The sequence below is a fragment of the Caenorhabditis elegans genome, chromosome II, assembly GCF_000002985.6.
Source record: "Caenorhabditis elegans chromosome II".
In the NCBI taxonomy this organism is placed as follows: domain Eukaryota; kingdom Metazoa; phylum Nematoda; class Chromadorea; order Rhabditida; family Rhabditidae; genus Caenorhabditis; species Caenorhabditis elegans.
The window spans coordinates 7,938,224-7,962,899 of record NC_003280.10 but is presented as its reverse complement, the minus strand read 5'-3'; the positions used below and the strand labels follow the sequence as shown (position 1 = coordinate 7,962,899).

Sequence of the window (24,676 nt, the reverse complement as noted above, 5' to 3'; positions counted from 1 at the left end):
AAAATGTCTGTGGTATGAATTAACAACAAGTTCCTTATAATCAATGATTCCTTATATTAAAGAATTTCCGGTTGAAAGATTATCAAAAGTTATAGAACTCAAAAGATCGTCATTAAATCTTCACCTAAATGAATATGAAATATTCAGTTTCTCAAATAGAATGCCAATTATGCACGGAAATGACATAGTTGGTGAACAACAAAAAAAATGATTAAAACTTGATAGAGCAAGAGAATCTGAGAAGTTTGAGATTTTGAGAACCAAAAATTGGTCGAAAAACAAGGATTGCTGGAAAAATGCTGGAATAATTCTAATTTCTTTCCTATTAGAGAATGTGAAGCAAAAATGTCCATTAGTTAGATTTTCTTGGTATAAAAGGTATAAGTGTGAGTAAAAGTGAATCAAAAATATTGCAAGAAGGACAAGAAGAAGTGTTGAATGAAATAAACACAACACTGATTTATGGCTCGGCGAGCAAGATATCTCGCGCGAGAAGACATCAACACAGGTCAACAGAACAGCTGACAACAAACTCGGGGCAAAGCACAAAGTGGACACAGTGCGTCTGGAGAAAGTATTTATCATTATAAAATAGATTTTATCAGGGAGAATATACAACTGTTACAAGTTGATTCAATTGGACTCATGACGTCATTGTCGGCAAGAATGAAACAAGTTCCACGAAATGGGGTAGAACCACCGGAAAGGATTTTCCAGTAATTTGTTTCTTGCTCCGACACATAAATGGAATTAGGAATCCGACACGAGAAAGTTTTTTTGGGTTTTTGAGTGGGCATTTTGATAACGAAAACTAATACGAAAGAGTACAGTTCCAAAACTAAAAAACATTATGAAAAGATGCATTGTAATGATGAACTGTTTAGTTTTTCAAAATCTTTATTCTGAAACGGGTACCATCGCTGTTTTGAATTGGAACTTGGGTCAAATTCTTAATGAAATTTTCTAAAATCTAAGGTATAAAATAATTGATTGCATTTTAAACAAATTTTCGATAATTTTTTAATCTGGAAATCAATTCGATGAAAAACTGATCCAACAAAATCAAGCAAAGGAAGGACTTCTTGATTCCATCAATTGGTCTTACACCTCATGCCACAACAACAAATCATCGGGAATGTGACAAATTTCACGGGGTTCCCTGCCTACATTCCCCTTCTTATTCTTCAGATTCTTGTTCCTCAATTTGATAAAGGTAATGCAATATTTATGCGTATTTGTTCTAAAAGTCCTGAATAGCGGAGCAAAAAACATTTGTGGTCAAAACAACAAAACTGTTGAAAAAGTATGAATTCAAAGGAAAAACAGATGGTCGTTCATTTTTTATGGGAATTCGTGAAATGACCGATTCGAGACTTCTGGAAATTTGAGTGTCGTCTCGAGAATTTTACGAGAAATTCGGTTAGAGCATGCTAAAGTTCTCTTGATTCGTCACATTGTTCAAGGAAAAATAAGAGTACAAAACTAGAAACCATGAAATATTCAATGAAAACCTAAGAGTCAAGATCACTTTTTGACAACAAGGGAGATACTAGACATTTCATGAAATATTCATCGACAAAAGTTCCACTGATTTTCGACTTTACATGAATAAAATGTTGGATACTCTCAAACAACAATGAATCGGTAATATAAGAACACGTGGGAAAGGTAAAGTGAACGTGTGAAATTGTGTGCTTGAAAAATGGAAATCAGAAGAAACAGATATCAAGAATCATATTTCAGCAGATTTTAAAACTTTAAAGGCTTGATTATCTCTTGCTTTTCTTTCAAAGATACATACGCCTGCCTCGTACGTAATGAAGTTTGCTTAAAATGAGAAAATTAGAATTATATCAATCAAAACCCGACCTCACTATACCAGTTGTACCCAAAAAACTGTATAACATGAAAAACAAAGACGGGAGCAGGAAATGAATTAGAATTGAAAAGTGAGTGGAACAAAGTTATAAAAATGAAGACAGTGTCAGAATTTTTGGAGACACTAATTCCTATTAATCTCTCTAAAAACTAACCAATTCTCTTTCTCATCTAAACAGGAGTCACTCACTCGCCTAATTTCTTGTGTCGTTCTCTCTTCTTTTTTGTCTTAAAATTCTAAACAAACACACATTTGGTCCTTCTTTTTCTCAGTTTTTTTTACCAGAAAAAATGGCTCTTGAGTGGAAAGCACCACGAAAAGGCGCGAATCGTTCTCTTTTGCTGTGTGCATTTTCTGTTGCCGAGTCTCGAGAAATAGAGAGATATCAAATTGCTTTCTCGTCTTTTTGTCACACACACATACTTTTACTATGTTTGGTGTTGATGAGGATGGAAAATGATGTGATTTTCAGTTCGGATGATCAAAGAATATGTTGTAAGCTTTATTGTCTGATAAAACTAAATTTTAACTGTTTTTTCTAGAAACAAAAGCTAGAAGCACAATAATTAAGTTCAAGAGACCAATGAATGTATTTTGCGGGGGGAAGGACTTCAGAAAACCCCCGAAATGGACTAGAAGTCAAAAACAGGAAATAATGAACATGTATTGTAAAATCGTAAAGCTACAACCTTTTTTAAAAGTTAAAAACAGAAATAACATCTTTAAAAAGTTCAATAAAACATAAATAACGCGCAAGTTCTCAAACCCAAAAATTAAAATAAACTAACGTGTTGCAGATCCATGCCATGAGTACTTTGGATACAAGTCGACTGAAACTGCTGATATTGTGCTCATTTTATGATTTACCATCGACATTGTGCTCGTTTTTCGACCGTTCGAGATTACTTCACGATTTTGATACTGAAAGAATATTTAATTCAATTTTTGCGATTTGTAAACTATTTCAGAATAAAATAAAAATTTTAAATTTCTAGAAAAGTTGTTGCGATTAGAAGGATCAGCAATTTCCGTAATCTCTTTTGTATAACGTTTCAAAAGTTTTTGTTGATTAAACAAAAACATTTTAAGCCGTTTTCGCTAAAGCTTTTTTAATTTTTAAGATCTTGCAACGTGGCGTCGCGTGTTTCGTCGTGCTTCACCTCTGGTAAAGATGGGATGCTCATTAGTCAGAATTATGATCCCATGCATGTTTTTTACAGGAGTTGTACTATCAAATGATCATGAAATCATATAACAGAGAAAATAAGGAGACCATGTTTTTCAGTCAAGAGATATAACGATGAACTATAAACATGAAAAATTTTAGTTACAGACCATGTCAATGTTACAAAATTATTTTTTTAAATTCAAGTTCAAATTGCGAAATACAAAATATGGTTACTTTGCATAAACGTAACTCGTTGCTGGAAATATTATTGTAACCGTTACAACAGAATGGTAATATTACAAGTTTGCAAATTACTACATAAAAATAAGATTTTCATGGTTTCCAGAAGGTCTAGCAAGAACTGCACTCTCTGGATGATAAATGAACACTTCAAAACAGAATGTTTCAAATAAATTTAAGTTATTAACAAAAGCGCTTTAAAAAACTACAATACGATACAGATTTTGAACATTCTGGCACTTTCCAAAAGACAACTCTCAAAACTGAATGGCATTTTTTGACCCCACAAACACATACAAGTTTAGTTGATCAGAGCCCTATTCAGAAAAAGGAATAAACCAATTCTGGAATTCAGTCGAGAAAATTTCCAAAATTTAGTTTCCGGTCACGAGGATGTGTTTTGGAGTTTGCTGACTGAAACGAACTTAATTTCAAAATTTTTTTGAAAAAGGGGGGGAGGTCGTTTTGATGAACCTTCCAATAAAAATGAAAAGGTTTTACGATTGTTAGACATTTTTTAATTTCTAATAAATTTTTGATCAACTCATCCAAATCTCTATTTACTTCTTTATTTGAAATCAAATAAATGTTTTCACTGCAGCGAAAATCCATTATTCCAAAATTATTAAATTACAGAAATGCTCACCATTGAGAGAGTATCTTTTCTCATTGGTTGACTGAAAGCTGACGCTTTTCGTCCACCACCCGCTACGTGTGCATGTGATTTTTCTTGTAGAAATCCATCCAATAATCCACCGAATGCCATTCCCTGAAATAATAATTATTTATTCTGATCCTTTTTCTGAACCATCGAGAAGTCAGAAGGCAAAGTTGAACGGGTTCAGAATACCAAATAAAATCTAGAAGAAAATGATGAAAACAAGGAGGAGAACGTAGTAAAAGACGCAAGATGGATGGAGATGACTATGAAAGTGGTTGGGGAAATTAGGCGAAAACATATTTTATGAGTGAAAAGAATACTAGAAGGACGAGCAGTTTCGAGCATACTAACTCTAAATCACCGAGCTATGGTTACACGTCATTCCATTCACAAATTTTCATTTTTCCTTCTTTCACTTCTTTATTTCGTCTGTTCGTTTTCAGTTGACGACCAACCACACAGCGAGACGAAATATGGCGATTTGATTTATTTTTACTCGTTCGAGAATAAATGAAACGAACATGAAAAATGAGTTTGAATCGTTTAAACTGAACGTTTCGTTTTTTAATTATTGATCTGCTATGTGAAGCTAGTTTTTTTTCGAACAAAAAAGTACTTTGAAATTTTGGATTTCAAATAAAACACAATTCAGTTTATACATTTATACATATTTGTCTATAATATGTATACATTATAATAAAACGCGAAATCCAAAAAGTATAACCAGTTGAGGATTAATAATTAAAAAAAAGGAAAATACAGTAGCATATTTTCTTTTCTAGTAACTCGGTAATTTGGTTCTCCTATCTTTCGCACTTATATATATTTAATGCTTTAAAGACTACGATCAGGTGATCGGATGCATGCTGAAACTAAAATAAAACCATAACGAAACATCGAACAGGTGAATAGTTGCAATGGTTTATGAATTTGTTGTTAAGTATTTCATTCCAAAATAATAATTGTTGCAAAAGATCAGATTTCACTTTTCGGTTGAAAATATATTTCTCGCTTTTATTAAAACTTTTTCTGTAGATGTGAATTAAGAACAATTTAGTTTTTTAAAAAATTTACTAGAATCTCAAAAATGACACATTGCCAGACGGACTTCCCACTCAAAATTGAAAAATTATGTTATTGTAATAGAATCTAGCTATAACATAACCCTCAATACATCCAGATCTACCTTGACAAAACGAACAAAACAACCCGAAATTTGATCAGGATGTCATTGAGAATACAGAATAGAACACAGTAGGCAGGTGTTTTGAAAAAGGATGATCATTTTGCACGAAAAACTCAACACTCTTGATGACATGTTTTTGTTGCTCTCTGTGCTCAAGAGATGACCGACGGGAGCAATGGGAGCCAAGGGGCATTTGAGAACAGCTGATGATGGAAAAAATGGAGGAAGTAGTGAACATTTACTACTCAACAGAGAGAAGTACTACATGGGAGATCAAGAAGAATATTATACTGCTGCAGTTGCTCACTTCAGAATAATAGACAATGTTTTTTTGTAATTTATTTTACGACTTGAACTGGTGTCTGGTTTTTGAATATTAGACGTAGAATAGAGAATGGAATACGAACTGAAAAACTTCTAAATATCTTCCATAAAAATTCAATTAAAATACATTTAGGTAAGTTTTGAGGTAAAATGTAAAAAGTCAAAAACAAGAAATGAACCCCCGTTCTTCTACCAGACACTGACATTTCTCCTTCCTTTTTCGTGCTTTTCACCCAAACAATCTCGAACTCAATTTCAGACCCGAGCTCGTTAGCAAGCATTTTCTTTGTCAAAACATGCGAATTTTTTGAAAATATGACAGATTTTTTATGGCACGTGGTAGTGATTGGGAAGATTGACTTTTTTTGGTTACGAAGATCTCGGAGTAGTTTGGGGGTTGATGACGTAATCTGTCAGGAGTTATTGAGAAAGTGAAGCATTGTAAAATGAATACTGGTAGGTTTGTGGGAAAAAAATCTACCAGGCGTCTCCTGATTGAATCACAAATTGCAAACAAAAACACGAAAAAAATGTTTTTTTCTTAAGCCTAATATATTTTTTGAAAGATTTGGTTGTTAAATTTTCAATTAATCGGTTACATTGCTGAGAGCTGCTCAAAAAACTTTATTAATAGTTTTAATTTGTGTGTTGATACCTTCTAAATTTATATATTTAAAACAAAATGCCTAACTAAAATACAAATTAAAACACTAACTCATCATCAAATCATCAAAAAAATTCATCAAAATACAACAACTGAGACAATTTATCTTTAAAAATATAATTTTAGGATTGATCTAACATTCAAAGATAGTTAAGTTCAAATCTCGCATCAAAGCGTAAGATCTTTTTCTGAATTATTTTCGATTTTCAAAATAAACATACGAATTCCTATACAATGATTAATTTAATCATCTCCCACGCTAATCATGATATGATTATTTTCAAAAACGTAATTGTAATCAGAGATTCTATTTTAAGTTTACTTTTTGATTCATAATTCTCAAAATAGAAAATTTGTGAATATTAGTTCAATTAGTTAGACATGGATGAAAACCCAACGCACCTCATCATTATGACGAAAAGGAACTAGAAAATGGGTTCATGACATGGATACTTTTGGATTTTAAATTTTAAATTCTCATCACGAAATCACTCTTTTAACCCAAAAAAGGACTCAGGTCACTCAACAAGATATTCCACCCATGAACTCGTATATGGGCATCAGAAATGAAAAACTGTTTTTGTTGTAACATTTAAAATGAAAACAAAATTTCTCAAATTTATACTATTTTTTGGGGTTTTCTTCTTTGTTAGTAATGTCAGAGGGATTTTTTTCATTTTGGTCGTTTGTTCTGACATCATTTTGGGTTGAAATTGGGGAAAGCCCCTGGATGGAAATGCAGAAAATGGGACGGAAATGTGTGAGATATAAGAAGAGAGGATTTGGTTCCTAATGTCAAAAGGACTATGATAGGTGCATTGATGATGGGTGCACGCAAAATTAGAAACTGAATTTGAAAAATGTGTCGGACATTCAATTTGACAGGGAGACATTTTGAGAATAAAATTAAATATTTAATGAGGCAATGAACCCCCGTTGGCTGGATTAATTTTGAGGGATGTCTTCGTCTGCGGATAAAAAGGTCAACTGACTTTTTTTCTGCAAGGGTTGGGTCATTTCGATGGCAGAAACCTCCCCTACCACACGGCTTTCCTCACATCTTTTCTTCGGAAAGACACTTAAATTCTATAAATTTTTAATTCCATCGAACACGTCTCGTCACTGAAGTGGAGGAAGAAAAAAAGAAAAAGAGAAGAGGGTAGATTGTGATGGATCGAAAGCGATGGACACTATTGTAGGAGTGGTTCCTTGTTTGGTAATGGTCAAGAAGCATACGAGATGAAGAAATCAAGGTGATAACTTCTTTCATATTTCAGCTTGAACAGTAATTAAATATTTCAACATTTGAATTTCATAACAAATAAATATAACCTGATGTTAAGCAAGTACTAATATTATTGACCTAGAAAATTATCAATTAGGAGATGTATGTCCAGCATTGTTTAACAATAAAACTTGAAAGCTCATTTATCTGTATTGATCAGACATTGGTTTCTGAGAACTATTTTCCATTGGGAAAATAGGTAAAATAGGAAAATAAATCAATTAAAAACGCACTCTATGTTTTCGAAAAGGGTTATGTTTTAAGTTTTAAGATTAAGTTTTAGAGTGCGTTGACTGAACTGTACTATACAATTTTCAGGAAGGGTTTCTATTGGAAAGGCATTCCCTTTTAAAATGTCTAATTAAAATATTTTATTTTTGTTGAATTTTCTAGTGAATCTTGCTCTTACAACTTTCCATAATAGTAAAAAGCGACAAGAATTCTAGTGATATAAAGACTAAATAAATGCAAATGAATACATTTTCTCATTCACTTTTTCAACCTTTTCTGTTTACCTGACTATGACTAATAAAAAACAAGTAGTACATGTGCCATAAGGAGGTTTAGGGTCCCCTGCAATAATATAAACAAGTCAAAGATTTCCATATCGAAAAAAGTAAAAGCAAAGTTCTGCACAAATTATTTTGTTTAAAAATTGGATTTTTTTCTTGAAAAATTGATAAAAGGAAAGTTTGCAAAACTAGAAGTTTCGGTTTTTTAAAGATTCTGTTTAATGCCATGGCAATGCTATTGCGAGCTTATCTAAATATTTTTGTTGTGGGAAATATATTTAAAATCAATTAAATAGATACAATAAAGCTTTTTCCATTTCACTAAACGAGACAAATATTTTAAAAAGAAGTTCAGTGGCTTTTTAAACTAAAAAATCTTTCATTATCTAAATTGATGCCCCAGTTTTTAAAAACAGTACATTATTCTCAAAGTGTAATAGAACAAAACAGTTGAATGTTTATATGATCGACCATGTGAGACCTCATCCCAATGGGCCAGAGTTCACCGAAATAGACACAAAGCGGCGAGCAAAAAAACAAAAGTATGGAGTGATGATCTTTTAGAGATTTATCACATTTTAACACGTTCTACTTCTTCCATACTTTATCTTTTTCTCTCTTGTTTCAACTCATTCTTTGCTCTTTTCTCTGGAGATTTCGTGTCGATTATCTGCGTTTTCAAGTGTCTTTTTTTGGAGGCGGTACTTGTTTTCTGTGTGTTTTTATTTCCTTTCAAACAATTCTTCATTTCATCTCTGTTTCTTTCTTCCACCCTCTCTTTGCACTTGTTTCATCACGGTTTACGAGCCATCATCCTCCCATTAAAGGAATTGTGGAGCAGATTGCGGGGATAGCTCCCAGCATTTTGATGGTTTTTTGTCGAAAAATAAGGGTCCAGATACACACTCGAAATGAAAAAATGTTTGAAAAGGACAACGGAAGGAAAAAAAAATGTGAGGGTGGAGAAGATTGACGGACGAAAGGATGTAGGTACTTCAGATGGACACATAGATACCGGGATTTGAGCTGAATAATTGTAATTGTTCATTATTAAAGGTGGAGTAGCGCCAGTGAGAATTTTGTCTAAATGCACTAATAATGATCCAAAACAACCGAATATCATAATAAAATACTCCAAAAATACGAGCTTTTGAGGAAATTTAAAGAAATGTCGCATGTTTCGACCCCTACAGTGTTTTAATACAAATAATTTAAACAAAATTAATACATAAAAAATGTCGAAAAAAATTTTTTTTTTTGGTCGACTTCCAAAATTATGAGTGGCAAAAACTGAGTAATTGCCACTTTTTGACAGTAAATAAAAAATTTTCAAAAATTTTTTGAAAAGTTTTATCATGATATTTGTTCATTTTGGGGCCAAAGGAGTGGTTTTTAATAATTTTCCCACTGGTGCTACTCCACCTTTAAGAAGGGTTAGAGGGCGATAGGCATCTTTTTACATCGCCCGGAAAGCGCATCGGAAAGTGATATGCTAACTCCCCTAACACATACGTTGCACCATTTGTAAAATCCCCATGGCCTCTAATATTTTAGATCAGGAAATTATGGGGGCATCAAAACTATAGAAAAAATTTAATCTTGGGGGCTCTCGGTAAGATTTGCAAAATATTTTCCTTTTTAGAAGTGCGCGCAAAATTTAAAAAATACTTAAATATATAAATTTTAAACGTACTTAAAATTAGTCAAAAGTCAAAGTAGTGGAAGCAAAGCAATTCTAAAAAGCCAATTTGATGAGTAAATAATGAAGAAAAAACAAGAAAATATACATGCAAAAAAGTTTGGATTTTGAATAGGGAAGTATCATAAGTCTATCAGATGATTCTAGTAAAGGATGAGAGAAGAAAAAGTTGAAGACGGGGGCATATATGAATATTCAAATATTCAGTGATTCGGGAAGAGAGCAGGTACCTAAAGAAGAGACCTGAATGCTCTTTGAGGTCCCTTATGGAAAATGGAAACATTTTTTGTATTGAATTGAACTTTTCCGTGTTTGCAAGTCACGGTCATCATAGATTTGCAATTTTATTCAGTGGTTTTTAAAAATTTAGAAATTTTTGGACTAAAAATTTTTTTAGAGTATCAAAGTTAGATTGTAAGATGGTTCATGTACGTTAATGTACGTTAATGGTACGTTAATGCTATTCAAATCTTATCATAATTCTTTAAACATCCTAATGTTGTCAAAACCAAATCAAATTGACAGAGCGATGCATTGCCAATTTTACGGTAATGAGCTATTATGTGCTGAAACATGTTTTTTCAAAATTAATTTTTTTGCAATAAGACTTTTTGGGTTGGCAACTATGGTAAGTTGAAGTCTGTAATTTTCAGACAGAACAAAAAAAAAACAAAAATGGATGACAGTATGATGTACTTAGCTTTGAGATTTTGAAGAATGGGAAATTTTGAGTTTATTTCTAGATTTAAAATGGAATCTCAATACTCTAAAAGTTCTGTGGCAGTAATAAAAACCACGAGAAACGAGTACTCACTGGATTGCCTTATTGAGAACTTCCTGCTGCTTGCCGTCAGAACTAGTCGGCTTTTTTAGAAAATGGTTCTGTTAACTTAATTGTGCTTTTCTTTTTTTTTTGTTTATTCGATTCATAACCAAGAAATTGGATTTTTAGATCAACAGGTTCGCTGAATAAAATTTTAAATTAAAAACTAGAATTGTGTTGAAAACCTGGAAATAGTAACTCCCGAAAAAAAAACAATATTTTGATTGATTAAATGAATGGGAAAAGAAATCAGAATGAATTAAATTACGTCAAAGTTAGATTAACGCTTGAAAAGCAGAGATGTTGTTGTTGTGTTCTTTCAGAAAAACGTTAAAAATTGGAAACAACATGACGACAACGGCACGTTGAAGCTATCCGGAAGTGAGAATTCGAGGGCATAATGTTCTCATTTTACAACCTATTTTTGAAGAAAAATACAAGATGTGACGCCATACAAAAAGTGTCAAAATGTGCATGTCGATGATCATGGAAATATTGTTAAACATATTATTTTCGAACTGGTTACCGTATTCTTTGTATTTTGCGAAATTTTTACAGCTTTATATGGGCTGGCATCCAGTTTTTCAATTTCTTTTAACCACGCTTTTCAATGATTCAAGCAAGGAAAAGTACGTACCATGATGTTTACAATTCGATTTTGAAATTTTTTTTATTACAACAGGCCTGAAATAAGTGAGAATAATGAAAATGGTCTCCGCGGAAACATTACAGGAATCATTTTTTGGTAAAGTTTAATTTGCGATTTGGGAAATAATTTGGCCACCATTACATCAGCGTTGAATTTATCATCACAATGGTTATCATCTCTATGAGTCAACTTTTTAAACTTTGGAGGTTTAATTGCTCTTAGGCTGTCGTTGAAAAGTAACATCCTAGGGATGCGTACTACTTCCGAACACTACTAACATCTGCCAAGCATGTTTTTTAAAGTAATTAGTTTTTTTTCTACTTTTTACTTTTTTTACTTTTGTCAAAATCGTTTCAATTTGTTTTAAACAATATTTTGCAAAAACTCTGTTTATTTATAAAATATCTTTCTATTGCTAATTTCTGTGATCAGAACTGCCGTTCATGATCTCGGATTATGTAAAACAGCCCACTGATTCCCACCCTCTCGGCATTTGGAAAGCGAAAATCGGCTCAAATGCATGTTCTGTTATCATTTTATGTTTGAATGAAGTGACACAATTGAAACTAAGTAAGTTAGCTCTAGTTATCGTATTCTTTTGATCACAAGTTTTAAAGTATGTTTTTCAACCATGCAATCGACATTATCCCTCCAGCAACAAACAGGTTTTCTAGTGATCCCTTTTCCTCTTTGTCCTTCTTGTGATGTAATAGACCTCCCCTCATTGTCATGATTGGATAATTCAATTAATTGTCCATAAGCCTTCCTATTATTATTTTTTTTATTCTAATCTCCCTATTGTTTTTATTTGATTGTATTTTGATCTCACATCAAATATAACCTTTTTCCCAAAAAAGTTCAATAGTTCTTTGACCTGGATGAATCTATTGCCCCGGAAACTAGTTTTTATCCTTTTTCAATATGCCATGAGACACAATTTAAAACGGATTTCATCAAATTTTTGATGTCGGTTAAAGGTTACATTTTCAGATAAAATGTATGTTTTTCAACGCGATTCGCATTTAAAGAAAGACACCTTTTTAAATGTGGTTGTCCAAAAACAACTCATACTTTCTTTTGTTTGCTCATTGTGCAGTTGTAAGACGTGTCACATCATGTATCACATATCAAGTAATGATTTCTACAAATTTAACTTTTGCCCAAAACCTAGGAGGTGTAAATCACCTTTTTTGAGTATTTATTTTTCTTTTTAAATTGGAACTGCAAAACTGACCAGTCATTTAAATGCCCAAACTATTTGCTTGGCAGTCACTACTTTTTTTAATTAAAAATTATTTTAAAAAATCATATTTATAATTTCTAAAAATTGTGCGCATAAGAAGATTTCTAACTGGTATAGTCATAGATGGTTGGAAATTTTGCAGAATTTTATTTAAGTAGTGAATAAATAAGACTTATTTATTAGAACACAAGTATTTACAAAATTGTGCATCGCAAATATAATTGAAATTTACAATAACATTGTATTCTCAATCAGTGCTTCTCTTGTGATGTTTCATAAGTTTCTATAATAACATTAAAAAAACATTGCTCCTAGAGATTCTCGAACTTTATTTAGCTTTCTTAGCTTTTTTATGTCCATAGAAACGTCTTTCATTATTCACCTGCTACTGGAAATGAAGTTTGAATTATTGTAGTTTGTCGTTTTAATAGAATAGAACAGAATACATAAAATCAAAGTATACATATTGACCTGACACATGTCACAGTTCATCTGTTTTTGTTTTTTTTTTGATCTTCCCGTAATAGGATCTTGTTTATTTTTCTCTTTCTCTAGTTTTTGACAAACAGGGAAAATTAAAAAAATACATATAATCCTCAATTCATTGTGTGCTTTCAGACTCATTATTTCTGTTTCTCTCCCTCTATTTCTCCGCAAATTCTCTGTTAGTTTAACCTAATCCCATTGGAAATCCGTTCGCAATGTACATTTCTTGGCTTATTCGTCTTTATCAGAACATCCTTTGTTAGTTTTCCGTTTGTTTTTTTTTTTTCGTTTTTTTGCACACTTAAAAAGTAGAATTTTGAAGCCGTATCCATTAAAACTGTTGAAGTTAATTTGTTCCAATGTTTTCAATTCATAATTTATTTTGTTTTGTATTTGAATTCACTCGGTGTTTTTTAGTCTGTAATATTTTATAACTTGTACAATTTACAATTAGGTCATTGAAGGAGAGCAGGCACGTTTTTAGCACATGTTTTGATGCCTCATGCTTGCCTCGCCTTTCACACAGGGTTTTGATTTGAACAGTGCAGATTTATGCATTTATCTTTTTTACCAATTTAATTAACATGTTCACAGTAGGTTTGCGTGTAAGCGGCGGACGTTGATCACCTTGAATGTAAACCGACAGACGAATGTGTGATTATGTGGATAACTTACAACTAATATTGCCATTCAAAAAACTATAGTTTGTAATTGTTGACTTCTAAAATTTTAATAATCTTACACATTCCTAGAAGTAGTAAATAAGATATCCAAAACTTGTCTAATAAGATTGCTCATTGAAACGATCGGTTGCCAAGAATATTCAGACTGAAAAAATAGAGTTAATGTATGTCTATAGAGCTCAAAAAGTTTTTTGTCTGAAATTCCGCCCCCATCTTCATCCATTTTTTTCCATTCTCCCAATCCACCTTCCGTTTCGTCTAATCCACTCTAATCCTCCTGTATTATTTTCTTCTTTTTTCATAGGATTACCTCCATCTGAGTATTCCAATATATTTGCCACGCTGTTTTTCATTTTCATCCAATTTATGTCCTATTCATCTATTGGATGTTTTCACATATTCTTCAATTTCTGCCTTCTTCTCATCCAAATTTCGGAGTTTTTTGTCTGTATTTGTTAATTCTTATAATACAATAATAAATGTGGTTTGAGCAACAACAATTTATTGTAGAAAAATAGTAAAGTGAGCATTGGAGACACAGAGAATATTGAGAAAATAACCGAAAAACAGAAAAATCTCAAAGTTCAGATCCGGTGTCTTGAGCAGCTTTTGACTTTCTTTTTCTTTCTTTTTTGGAGGAAATAACTTTTTTCCGTGCGTAGAACCTATTTCTATTTAGAAATAACGGATGTGAGGTGAGAGTCTTTTCGTTTTTTTGCTTTGCTTCTAGATTCAAAAAACTTCACTTCAAAATGTCGAATCACTTTGAGCGCACGATACTTGACTATAACTGCACATTCAAACTTTGAACCGAGACGAATTATTTCCTTGTTGTTTTCGTTATCAATTAAACACAGTTTTATAACTACGAATGATCGTTTGTTAAAAGCACATAACTATGAACTGTTTGTCATTTGTCAACCACTGATGTCATTATATTTCAGAAACAAGCTTAAAATCAACAAGTTGTCCAATGTCATGTGTTTTAGAATTGTATGCCTGATTGAATCATCATGCAGCGAACAACAATTACAGAAATAACAAAAAAAGGAGAAGTCTGAATTTTCAGCTGCCCATTTCTATTTTCCTGTTTTAGTCATAAAACTCCTAGAGATTTTAATTAAAATATCGCTGGATTCTAAGAAAAATCATAGTGATTTTATAATCAATTACTATTCATTCCGATAAATCTTCCGGAATCCTGAACTAAATCCATTTTTTGTTCGTCTCTTTTACAATTATTTCCTTCTCTAAGTCTCTTGATCCTATACAATCTCTATTAATTCCGTGCGCAATTTAATTCTCATTTTGATAGATATCCTCTTCTCCGTTTCATTGTCATTCATATCCGACGAGTCAACGAACCGAAATTTTTGTTCCTACAACCTTTTTATTTAGAGTTTTTATACTCATTTTATTCAACTCTTCCAACATAGGTCTTGACCTTTCTTTTAGTATTTCTTACTTTGTCGTCTGGTTGAAAACAATAATGAGAGGGTGTGTTCTGTGGGCAATTTAATTAATGATCAACTAAAAAAGCTTCCTGTTTTCTATAAGTCCAGGTCAATTAGAAATAGATGACAGAAAAATGATTTCTGGCATGGTTGATTCGAATTTTAATTTCTTTAATCAATTCCTCAAATGCGAATTTAGAAGAATAAAATACATAGTTTTTAGGAGGTTAAAGACGAATTAGATTCCATTTGAAAAATTAAACGATTTCAAAAGTAAAATATTTTTGGTTCGAAACTAAAAATTTGTTAATACTCTTTGAAAATTTTTTATCCTGAAAAACTAGTTTTTTGCAAAATGTTCAATTTATTTGCAAGTTTATTTCACTCATCACTAGTTCCACTTTTGCAAAATTTCTGAAAATTTTGGATGATTCAAACATGTTTTCTAATTGTTCATCAGACCTTTTTAAGGTAATATTAAATTTTAATTGAAAATTTCAGATCATTCTTCCCACTAAACTTTAATTCCAATTGAAAAAGACTAGAGAACGTAATATCTTTGAAGACGAGAAAACCGTTGTGACGTAGTCGATTCAATCTTCAAATTTCTTTGTCTCTTTCGTTATTTCCATTCAATTTGACTGATTGGTAGTGACTACTGATATCAGTTCAAAAACTAAGACTATTCTCATAGGTTCATATTAAAAATGACCTCCACACACAATCACACTGGTCACTTCTCATCGCCACGTTTTTTATTTGTTTCGTACAGCAGAGTAGTGTAAATGAGAAAAGTGTCAATAGATCAGGAAGTTGTATATTACACATTTCCTATTTCACTCTCTTCTTCTTTTTCATATTTTCATACTACATTTCAAAGTGCTACCAAAAAAGAAAAAATGACTTCCGATTTGTATATTGAGTTTTCTCTATTTCTAACTTTATCCATATACTCTTTTTTTCCAATAATTTTTGTCTTTTTCTATGTTTTATCCTGCAATATGAATTATTGGTGATAACATCATCAGTCCAAATGAAAAATGGATGAGCTTATGTTTTTCAGAGGAATGGCTCCCGATCCAACTTCTTATGATCGAGTTTTCAAATTTCTTATTTTCGGAGGCAAATCGGTATTTTTTTAAATTAAAATCTTTAAAAATTTAAATTTAAATGTCTCTAGTTTTTAAATTTACTAAATTAGTTATGTACTCTCTATTAGAATTTTTCTGACAAAGGTTTCTAAAAAAATGTATCATATTTTGAGTAGTGGCAGTCAAAATATTTATTTTTATTCAAAAAGTATGAGTAGGGCTACTTAAAATTTCCCATTAAGCTCACAGAGTGGATAAAATTGAGTTTTGATGTTAAAAATTGTTCTTCAACGGCTGTAACTCTAAGAATCATTTAATGAAAAAAAAAATGTATTCAGGTTGGTAAAAAGACGTTGCTCCGATCATTTTGCACAGAAGGAGATAATGAAAGTATTTGGACTTCTCTTACTGTTGATGATGAGAAGGTTTTAATTGAAGCAACTGTTTCACAAAAATGGGAAGAAGGAATGTCAAAAGAGCACGATGCAATTGCTCTTGTTTTTTCTACAACTGATGTATATGTGAGTTATTTCGATTGAAGCTGGCAAATCAAATAAATAAATAATTTCAGAGTTTCGAATACACTTTAGAATTATACAATGAAATTCAAAAATCGACAGAGAGAATTCCCCTTGTGTTCATAGAAAATAAAATAGATATTGTGGAAGATAGTCAAATGGATAAAGGATTAGTTGAAGGAGAAATGAGGAAAAAACATAAGAGACTTTATAGGTTTGCAGATGATTTTTAATAAAAAAATTATAAAAAAATAATTTCAGAGTGTCAGCACTGAAAGAATTCAATGTTATGCATCCATTTGCCTACCTCATCGAGAAATTGACACGACAGAAGAAAGATTTAAACGCGAATGAGAGGTTTGACTCTATTACTTTTCAAATTATTTATTTAAACGTTCTTCTCTTAAATAGCTATATTTTCATTTGACAGTTTTCAGACCTTCTCCAATTATCCAATCTGTAATGAAAATTTCTAAAATTCTAAAATTCTGAATACTATATAAACTGAATAATTCCTTCAACATTTTTTCAGCGTTTCAGAAAACAGTCTTCGTCTGTAAATTCTACATCAACGTCACCACCATCTACTACAGTTGAAGCTTGGGTTGAACCGGTTCCCACGGCGACAACAACTTCGGCTCCCGCACTTAAAAAAGATAAATGCACACTGATGTAGTATTGTTTTTGAGTTTAGATATTTTGTTTTTTCTATTGAACTACGAAAAATCACAGTTTCTTGAGGTATTAATTTTTTGAAACAAATTGGGCGTTACGGTTTTGATCTCTTTTTATTTTCTCTTTTATGAAATCACGAAATAAACCTTTTGAATTTCTGAAAAAATATATATGCTTTTCCGAAATTCTGAATTAAATAAACAGTTTCATAAAATGCACCATGATGCACCATAACGTGATAGAGTGCGATTTCTTGGAATTCGAATTTGAAAAACCGCCAGTTTACACGAGAAATGCGCAAAGACACTTTGCGCCAGCATGCGTCCTTGACGCGTTGTTGTCATTTTATTCATTTTCTCACAGCTTCCACGGATTTTCCTTTTTTTTATTTTCCTTTTTATTTTCCTCAGTCATTTCTCATAAATTTTAATTTCGTAAACGCAAAAATTGTAGAAGAAGAAACTGGTAAGAATAACCGACGAAAATGATGGCCGCACGACTCCTGGGAACGTCGTCTAGAATTTTTAAATTAAATAAGCATCTTCACACATCTAAAGGTTGGTTTAAAAAATCTATTTTAATATAATATTTTCGAAGTTTCAGTCGCTTTTATGCCGGTTGTTCAATTCAAATTATCGGATATTGGAGAAGGAATTGCCGAAGTTCAGGTTAAGGAATGGTAAGTCATACTGTAGATGTAGTTTCGCATGAAAGCCAGTGAATTTTATAATTTTTCCACAAAACTGTTTTAAACTTCCAGGTACGTGAAAGAAGGAGATACGATTTCGCAGTTCGATAAAGTCTGTGAAGTGCAAAGTGATAAAGCAGCAGTAACCATCTCCTGTAGATACGACGGGATTGTCAAAAAATTGTAAGTTTCTTCCTAAATTCGAAAATTTCAGTTTCCCTGCTATCTGGTCGTTTCAATTCTTTTTAATATACATTGTAAAAAGTAACAAGGCACGTGGCGTCTCGGTTTGCACAGGTTACTCTGCGTCTCTTCTCTGTTCTTGATTGACAATCACAATATCACTGATCACCAGTGAAGCTGAGAGATAAAGCTTTTTGTGGAGATGACGGAGAAAATGCAATCAAAAAATCAAAAATTACTGAAAAGAAATTTTTTCCTGTTTTTCCTTGAAATGTCATTTTTATCTGAAAATGCAGAAAAGTTTACAGATATCATGAGGTTGATGGAATGGCTCGAGTTGGACAGGCTCTCATTGATGTTGAGATAGAGGGAAACGTGGAAGAACCCGAACGTATGTTTTTTATGCGTTCTAATGTTCTTATCGAAATTCCCTATCAGTTATAATCTCGCAATAGTTTTTCTTTGAAAATGCTATCAGCTATAATTGCCAATTTTATCTGTGATTCGAAATTTAATCTACTTCAAGAACTGAACAAAATGCATTTTACTTGATTTCCCAAGGGGAAGTCTGACTTCTCTGTTTCTAATTAAAATTGTGTTTTGTTTTCTACTAGTGTTTTTTTTTCAGAACCGAAGAAGGAAGCTGCTTCATCATCGCCAGAAGCTCCGAAGTCGTCAGCGCCAAAAGCTCCAGAATCTGCTCATTCAGAAGGAAAAGTTCTTGCCACACCAGCAGTTCGTAGAATTGCCATTGAAAACAAGATCAAGCTAGCTGAAGTTCGCGGAACTGGAAAAGACGGAAGAGTTCTCAAAGAAGACGTTCTCAAGTTCCTGGGACAAGTGCCGGCTGGTAATTTTTACGAAGAACTTTTTGAAACTTTTAATGTTATTTATTTATAGACCATACCTCTGGATCTACAAATATTCGTACTACCCATCAAGCTCCACAACCATCTTCGAAATCGGTAAATTTTTTTAAAGTGGTTTCAATTACAAATCAACTATTTTAGTATGAACCTCTCAAAGAAGATGTTGCTGTTCCGATTCGTGGATACACTCGAGCGATGGTCAAAACGATGACTGAAGCTCTCAAAATTCCACACTTTGGGTACAACGATGAGATTAATGTAGATTCTCTGGTCAAATATCGTGCTGAACTGAAAGAATTCGCGAAAGAGCGTCATATCAAATTGAGCTACATGCCATTCTTCATCAAAGCTGCTTCTTTAGCTCTTCTCGAATACCCATCTTTGAATTCTACAACTGATGAGAAAATGGAAAATGTTATACATAAGGTATACTGATGAAATTCACACGTTTACTTTTAAAAAATAATTAATCTTCGAATTTGTCTATTTTGAAAAATAATTTCAGGCTTCTCACAATATTTGTCTCGCCATGGACACACCAGGAGGGCTTGTTGTACCGAATATCAAAAACTGTGAGCAAAGAAGTATCTTTGAAATTGCTCAAGAGCTCAATCGTCTTCTGGAGGCTGGAAAGAAACAGCAAATTAAGAGAGAAGATTTGATTGATGGAACTTTCTCATTGAGCAATATTGGAAATGTAAGTTTTCTTTTTTCAATTACTTAATATTAGTAAAAAAAAATTAAAGATCGGTGGAACCTACGCCTCTCCAGTTGTCTTCCCACCACAAGTGGCTATTGGAGCAATTGGAAAAATCGAAAAACTCCCACGATTCGATAAACATGACAATGTAAGAAAATATTTTTCAAAATTTGTGAGACGTGTTGATAACAAATATTTATTTAGGTCATCCCTGTGAACATCATGAAAGTTTCGTGGTGCGCAGATCACCGAGTTGTGGACGGAGCTACAATGGCTCGCTTCAGCAATCGCTGGAAGTTCTACCTCGAACACCCATCTGCAATGCTCGCCCAACTTAAGTAAAGTATCATGTTTCATCTGGTTAATTTTATTAGGTGCCCAATTATCCCTTGATGTAGACATTCCCCCGTTTTCAACACTCTAAACCTGTTTTTTTTCTTGAAGGTGCCTCCTGTTTTTAGAGCATATTTTAGATAACGATTGCATTTTTCAATCCATTTCTTACTCGATTATTAGCCTGCTTTTTTTTTCTTTTTTCTTGTGCCATTTACTTGTTTGATGTAGGATGCAGATATCAAATAATCATGTTCGTGTAGAATGAAAAGATTCCCGTGATAATTGGAAAACATCTTTATTTACAAGCACTTTCAATGTCTAGTATACGATTTTCTTTGGACAATGAATTGGTCGAGGATCGATGAATCGATCACAAAGGAATTGCCACAAATCTTCCTCGGCTTCTTTGTATCGAGTTCCATTGATTAAAATCCATGGAGCCTGAATTTCAATTATTACAAATTACAATACATTTTAAAGATACCCAATCCATCTCTGGTGCCATTTGAGCAACAATATTTTCTTGATCGCTGAATAGTTTTCGGCCATGACGACTTTCGGCACATTCCATCATTCTGAAAAAATCAAATGAACTTAATAGAGGAAACATATTACGAGAAAACTGAATTCTGAGAACGCGTATTGTGCAACATATTTGACGCGCAAAATATCTCGTAGCGAAAACCACAGTAACTACAGTAATTCTTTAAATGGCTACTGTAGCGCTTGTGCCGATTTACGGGCTCGATTTTCGGAATGAATTAAGGTCAATTATTTATTTATTGATAGAATATTAAAATAAAGTAAAAAAAAGGAGAAAATAATACTAAAAAAAATATCGCTGTCATTATTCAAAAAGAAATTCGTTTAGAAAATCGAGCCCGTAAATCGACATAAGAGCTACAGTAGTCAAGATTTCCAGTAATATAAAACTCACTTTGTTCTATCAAGCTTCGTTGGTCCTTCAAAACAAACTTCTGCAGCCATACTTATATTTTGTTTTCCTTGGATACACGTCACTAAAAGTTGAATTGAAGTTCTAAATGTTCGTAGATTTTTTTTCAAAACTCACCAACTTCCATATAATCTTCAAAATTTGGAAGTGCCTCTATGACACATGCTTGTAATTGATTTAGAAGACATTCTCGATTTCCGTGATGGCAATCACATCTGAACTGATTATTCAAGAATATTTATGAATTGGAACTGAACTTACACAACGTCATCAGCACTTTCAGAGTCTACACAGGTTGTTTTGATTCCATATGGATGATAATCAAAATTTATTCGTCCTGTTGAACCTAACATTCTCCACATTGGAAGCCAATGCCATTTCATCCAACTGAAAATATTTTCTAAAAATTTGAATACTTTCCGGAATATTAATTGATAGGTTACGTTCGTCAACAGGTTATACCATTAGGAATAAGGAGCCTTTTTTATACTGTACAGACTGTTTCAAAACAACGGAAAATGATTCAAATTTCTGATTTTCAGATGCATTTCCAGTTAAGGGAAACACAAACTTACAATTAGTTAAAAATTAGTAATTAACTGAAGAAAAAAGAAAACTCACTATGAAGTATCAGAACATCTTCCTTCTCCAAATGCCACAATGTTAACCATATCACCATTTGCTCCTTTATCTTTTGCATACGAAATCTTTGTAATAAATAAAATGAGACAAATAAATACACCGTTTAACCTCCTCATCGTCGAAAGTTGATTTCTGTAACAAGTAAATGTGTTCTCTAAATATAAAGAAAGAGAGGTCATGCGTTTCGAAGTTTATAAAACGATTAGAATTGAAGTGGACAGTGGAACCGAAATTATCTATAAAAAAACAATCACTTCTCTGAAAAGTGTCTGTGTCTATGAAATGAATTTACAAATAAAAAAACATTTCTCATCTGAATTAAGGCATTAGTCGATTTATATCAACTGGTTTTGAGGTTTTTGAGAAATGGGAAGTAAATGAGAAAAGGAGTACACCAGAAATCGGTTGAAAAAACAAGACAAGAAGGCGGATATATTTAGAATAATATCGAGAAATGAAGGAATTTTCAATGATAATCATATCAACTGATCAAAATGAACAAAGTGACGCATTGTCATATGGGAAAGTTGAAAGATCCGATCGAAAAACACTGATATGAACATTTTGATAACCTCATCGAGTACTGTTCAATGTCTAATAATTACTGAATAGAAGGGTATCACTTTTTGAAAATATAAAATCTGTGATGAAAGGGGCGAAGTATTATTGTTGCACAGTTCCTTTATATAGATTGGCAGTGCAAGTCGACCAATACATTTTGTAAAAGCCACCAAAAAAAAAGTACAGAAGAAGGAATCTATAAAAAAAATTTTTAAAAATTTTATAGATTGAAATTATTTACATTTCATCGTTCAGAAAGATTTTTAAAATTTCATTTTTTTTTTTCATTTGACGCAAAACATTTGAATTGATAAATTTGGGGGGTTTCAGCTATAGTTTTTTCCAGATTTGTTGTAGACAGGAATTGGATACCAGAAAAAAATAATTGTGTTCATCCCGAAATTCAACCCGAAAAAAAGATGGATAACTAAAATTCAAGATTTTAAAATATTTTTAAAAACTGCGAAATGCATTGCGCTCTACCCGCGAACAAGTTTCTCACAATGAACACTGTGAATTTCTGATAAAATATGTGAAACAACAAACGACATATTGTGATTATTTGAAGATGCTGTTCTATGTGATAGTTTTTGTTCAGATTGGTCATGAAATGGCGTAAGAATTGTAGAAAAATGTTTTCATAATGAGCTTTATAAATCTTCATGTGTCGGATGCAAAAACTCTCTGGCAAATTTTATTTAAGTTGAAAAGTGAACTAAATTTTTTGTTAATTAATTAATTACTGCAATGCACTTAAAATTTCCACAAAAGATCGAATCACAAAATGTCAAAAATTGTATTTTTGATCAAATTCTTTAGTTTCTCATACTTTTTATTTTTCTCATGTTTTTTCTGATTCATTTGGAAATCTTTGTCTTCTATTCTCTATGTAGTAATTATTTCGACGGTTGTGTTATATTGTAATCTTTCTATACCTATTTTATTCTAATTAACTAAAAACAAGAGGAGTACCCGTTCCTACTAAAAAATTGAAAAGCCTTTGAAGCGAAAATGGCGAATTTTGTCGACTTGGCAATATCGCAGCGGCCGGAAATTAGTTTTGAAAAGCTTATCTCTTCTTTGTACATTTTGGTTTTTTTCCGTTTTCATTGAAAAATGTAACATTTTCAGTCAATAGGTGCACATAAGTTTATAAATTTGCACACTTATCTACTTAAAATTCACTATAACAAAAAAGAATGAATGGTATAAATTGGCACAATGTGCAAAAAAGTGAAAATTAACTAAAATATAAGATATGTGCAAAATGATTTTTTGAGTAAACTTCAAGAGCTCTTATTATGAAATTTTATATTTTACTATTTTGCGTATATTTCCGTAATAAAATACAGCTGCTCCGCCTTGAAAATTTTTTACTTTTCGAAACGTTTTTAATAATTTCCCTTAACAGTCAAATAATGGCGTATACTAATTTTTTATGTTTGTTCAATTGTAATTTGGGAAGTTGACCAAAAATTAATTGTCTACGAGTATATCTATACTTATTATGTTTTAATTTTCTAGTGTTCGAATTAGTGTTCGAACTAGTGTTCGAACCTGCAGCAATTTTCAAACTTTTTAAAAATGCCCCATTTTTTGAAATATTTGGCACTTCACCAAAACAAGAAATTTTTAAAAATCTCTGATCATATTGGAGTATTCATTCACTTAAAAATCTCACTGAGTGAGAATTGTTTTACTATTTTCTTGTTTCAATGGTATTATTCAGAAGTTAAAGGCGTTTTGTGTGATAAGACAATTTTTATTTTCAAAATTTACTGTTTACGCCAGAGTTCAACAACTTTGGCAAACGTGGAGCTCCACATTAAAAACTTAACTTTGGTAACTTCATAGATAATTCAAACATATCTTCCAGCTATTTTTGCCGTCAGTAAGTTGTTTTTACTTAACCGAAACTACCTTGTGACGTAGTCGATCTTGCCAAAAGCACAGAGGTCAAGATGGACAGAGCAAAGTTGAACTGTTCATGGCAAGTTTCTACGTGCTCTTTCTTTTGTTATACAAATTAGAAACAATCTCGAAAACAAACACAATGACCTATAAAACGTAGACAAACAGACATACAGTTTAGTTCTAGTTTACTCTATCAGAAAGTAGGAAATAGAAATCTACAGTACCCGAATGTGTCAGCTGATTCCCAGCACATTTTGTTCTCATTCATACCTATCCGACTCATTCTCAAATGAATCAGCAGCACACAAAGGTGTCAGTTCGCCTTTGATCAATATGTTCTTGTTTTGGTTTCTTCTATTTATTTTATGTTTGTGATCCTTCTACCTATTTAAACTCTTAGCAATTTTATCAAAACCATCCGAACTTCCGAACTAGTTACCTTATCAGAAGGTATTTTCCGACTGAATCAGACATCGGATCAATAAAATCTTATCACTTTTCTTTTCATTTTCTCGAACACTACACCTTCCGCCATTGACCTCGTCCATCCCATATTCTCATATCCGTTTTTGTTTCTTTTCAATCACT

General features: G+C 32.2%; 4 protein-coding genes and 1 non-coding gene across 6 annotated transcripts; 3 read left to right on the top strand and 2 right to left on the bottom strand.

Moving 5' to 3' along the window:
- The first annotated feature begins 2,130 nt into the window (after positions 1–2,130).
- C04H4.4 lies at positions 2,131–2,274 on the top strand. The gene has a single exon (NR_051404.1). It is a non-coding gene; the product is annotated as an Unclassified non-coding RNA C04H4.4 (non-coding RNA).
- A 388-nt stretch (positions 2,275–2,662) lies between these two features.
- On the bottom strand, positions 2,663–4,056 carry C04H4.1 (Ovule protein; the record flags this gene model as incomplete). The annotated part of the gene is made up of 2 exons (NM_001026744.4): positions 3,934–4,056; positions 2,663–2,800 (listed from the first exon to the last, which is right to left on the bottom strand). Exons 1-2 carry the CDS (start codon positions 4,051–4,053, stop codon positions 2,663–2,665), a joined length of 258 nt encoding a protein of 85 aa, NP_001021915.1. The 5' UTR covers positions 4,054–4,056.
- An 11,963-nt stretch (positions 4,057–16,019) lies between these two features.
- Positions 16,020–17,404, top strand: ZK669.5. Of its 2 annotated transcripts, none has more exons than NM_001047368.6 (5): positions 16,020–16,086; positions 16,386–16,568; positions 16,619–16,779; positions 16,827–16,922; positions 17,098–17,399. In NM_001047368.6, the coding sequence occupies exons 1-5, from the start codon at positions 16,024–16,026 to the stop codon at positions 17,123–17,125; spliced, it is 531 nt and encodes a 176-aa protein (NP_001040833.1). In that variant the 5' UTR covers positions 16,020–16,023; the 3' UTR covers positions 17,126–17,399. The 2 variants fall into 2 exon arrangements, with proteins under 2 accessions (NP_001040833.1, NP_001040832.1); NM_001047367.4 differs by having other exon boundaries at positions 16,023–16,086; positions 17,106–17,404.
- A 289-nt stretch (positions 17,405–17,693) lies between these two features.
- Positions 17,694–20,298, top strand: dbt-1 (Lipoamide acyltransferase component of branched-chain alpha-keto acid dehydrogenase complex, mitochondrial). Its single transcript, NM_063269.7, has 10 exons — positions 17,694–17,797; positions 17,844–17,919; positions 18,001–18,111; positions 18,420–18,502; positions 18,740–18,961; positions 19,012–19,076; positions 19,122–19,406; positions 19,486–19,677; positions 19,727–19,828; positions 19,885–20,298. Exons 1-10 carry the CDS (start codon positions 17,725–17,727, stop codon positions 20,020–20,022), a joined length of 1,347 nt encoding a protein of 448 aa, NP_495670.1. The 5' UTR covers positions 17,694–17,724; the 3' UTR covers positions 20,023–20,298.
- ZK669.3 (GILT-like protein ZK669.3) lies at positions 20,290–21,752 on the bottom strand. The gene is made up of 6 exons (NM_063268.8): positions 21,593–21,752; positions 21,233–21,358; positions 21,089–21,186; positions 20,954–21,035; positions 20,501–20,591; positions 20,290–20,457 (listed from the first exon to the last, which is right to left on the bottom strand). The coding sequence occupies exons 1-6, from the start codon at positions 21,727–21,729 to the stop codon at positions 20,335–20,337; spliced, it is 657 nt and encodes a 218-aa protein (NP_495669.1). The 5' UTR covers positions 21,730–21,752; the 3' UTR covers positions 20,290–20,334.
- Positions 21,753–24,676: the final 2,924 nt, after the last annotated feature.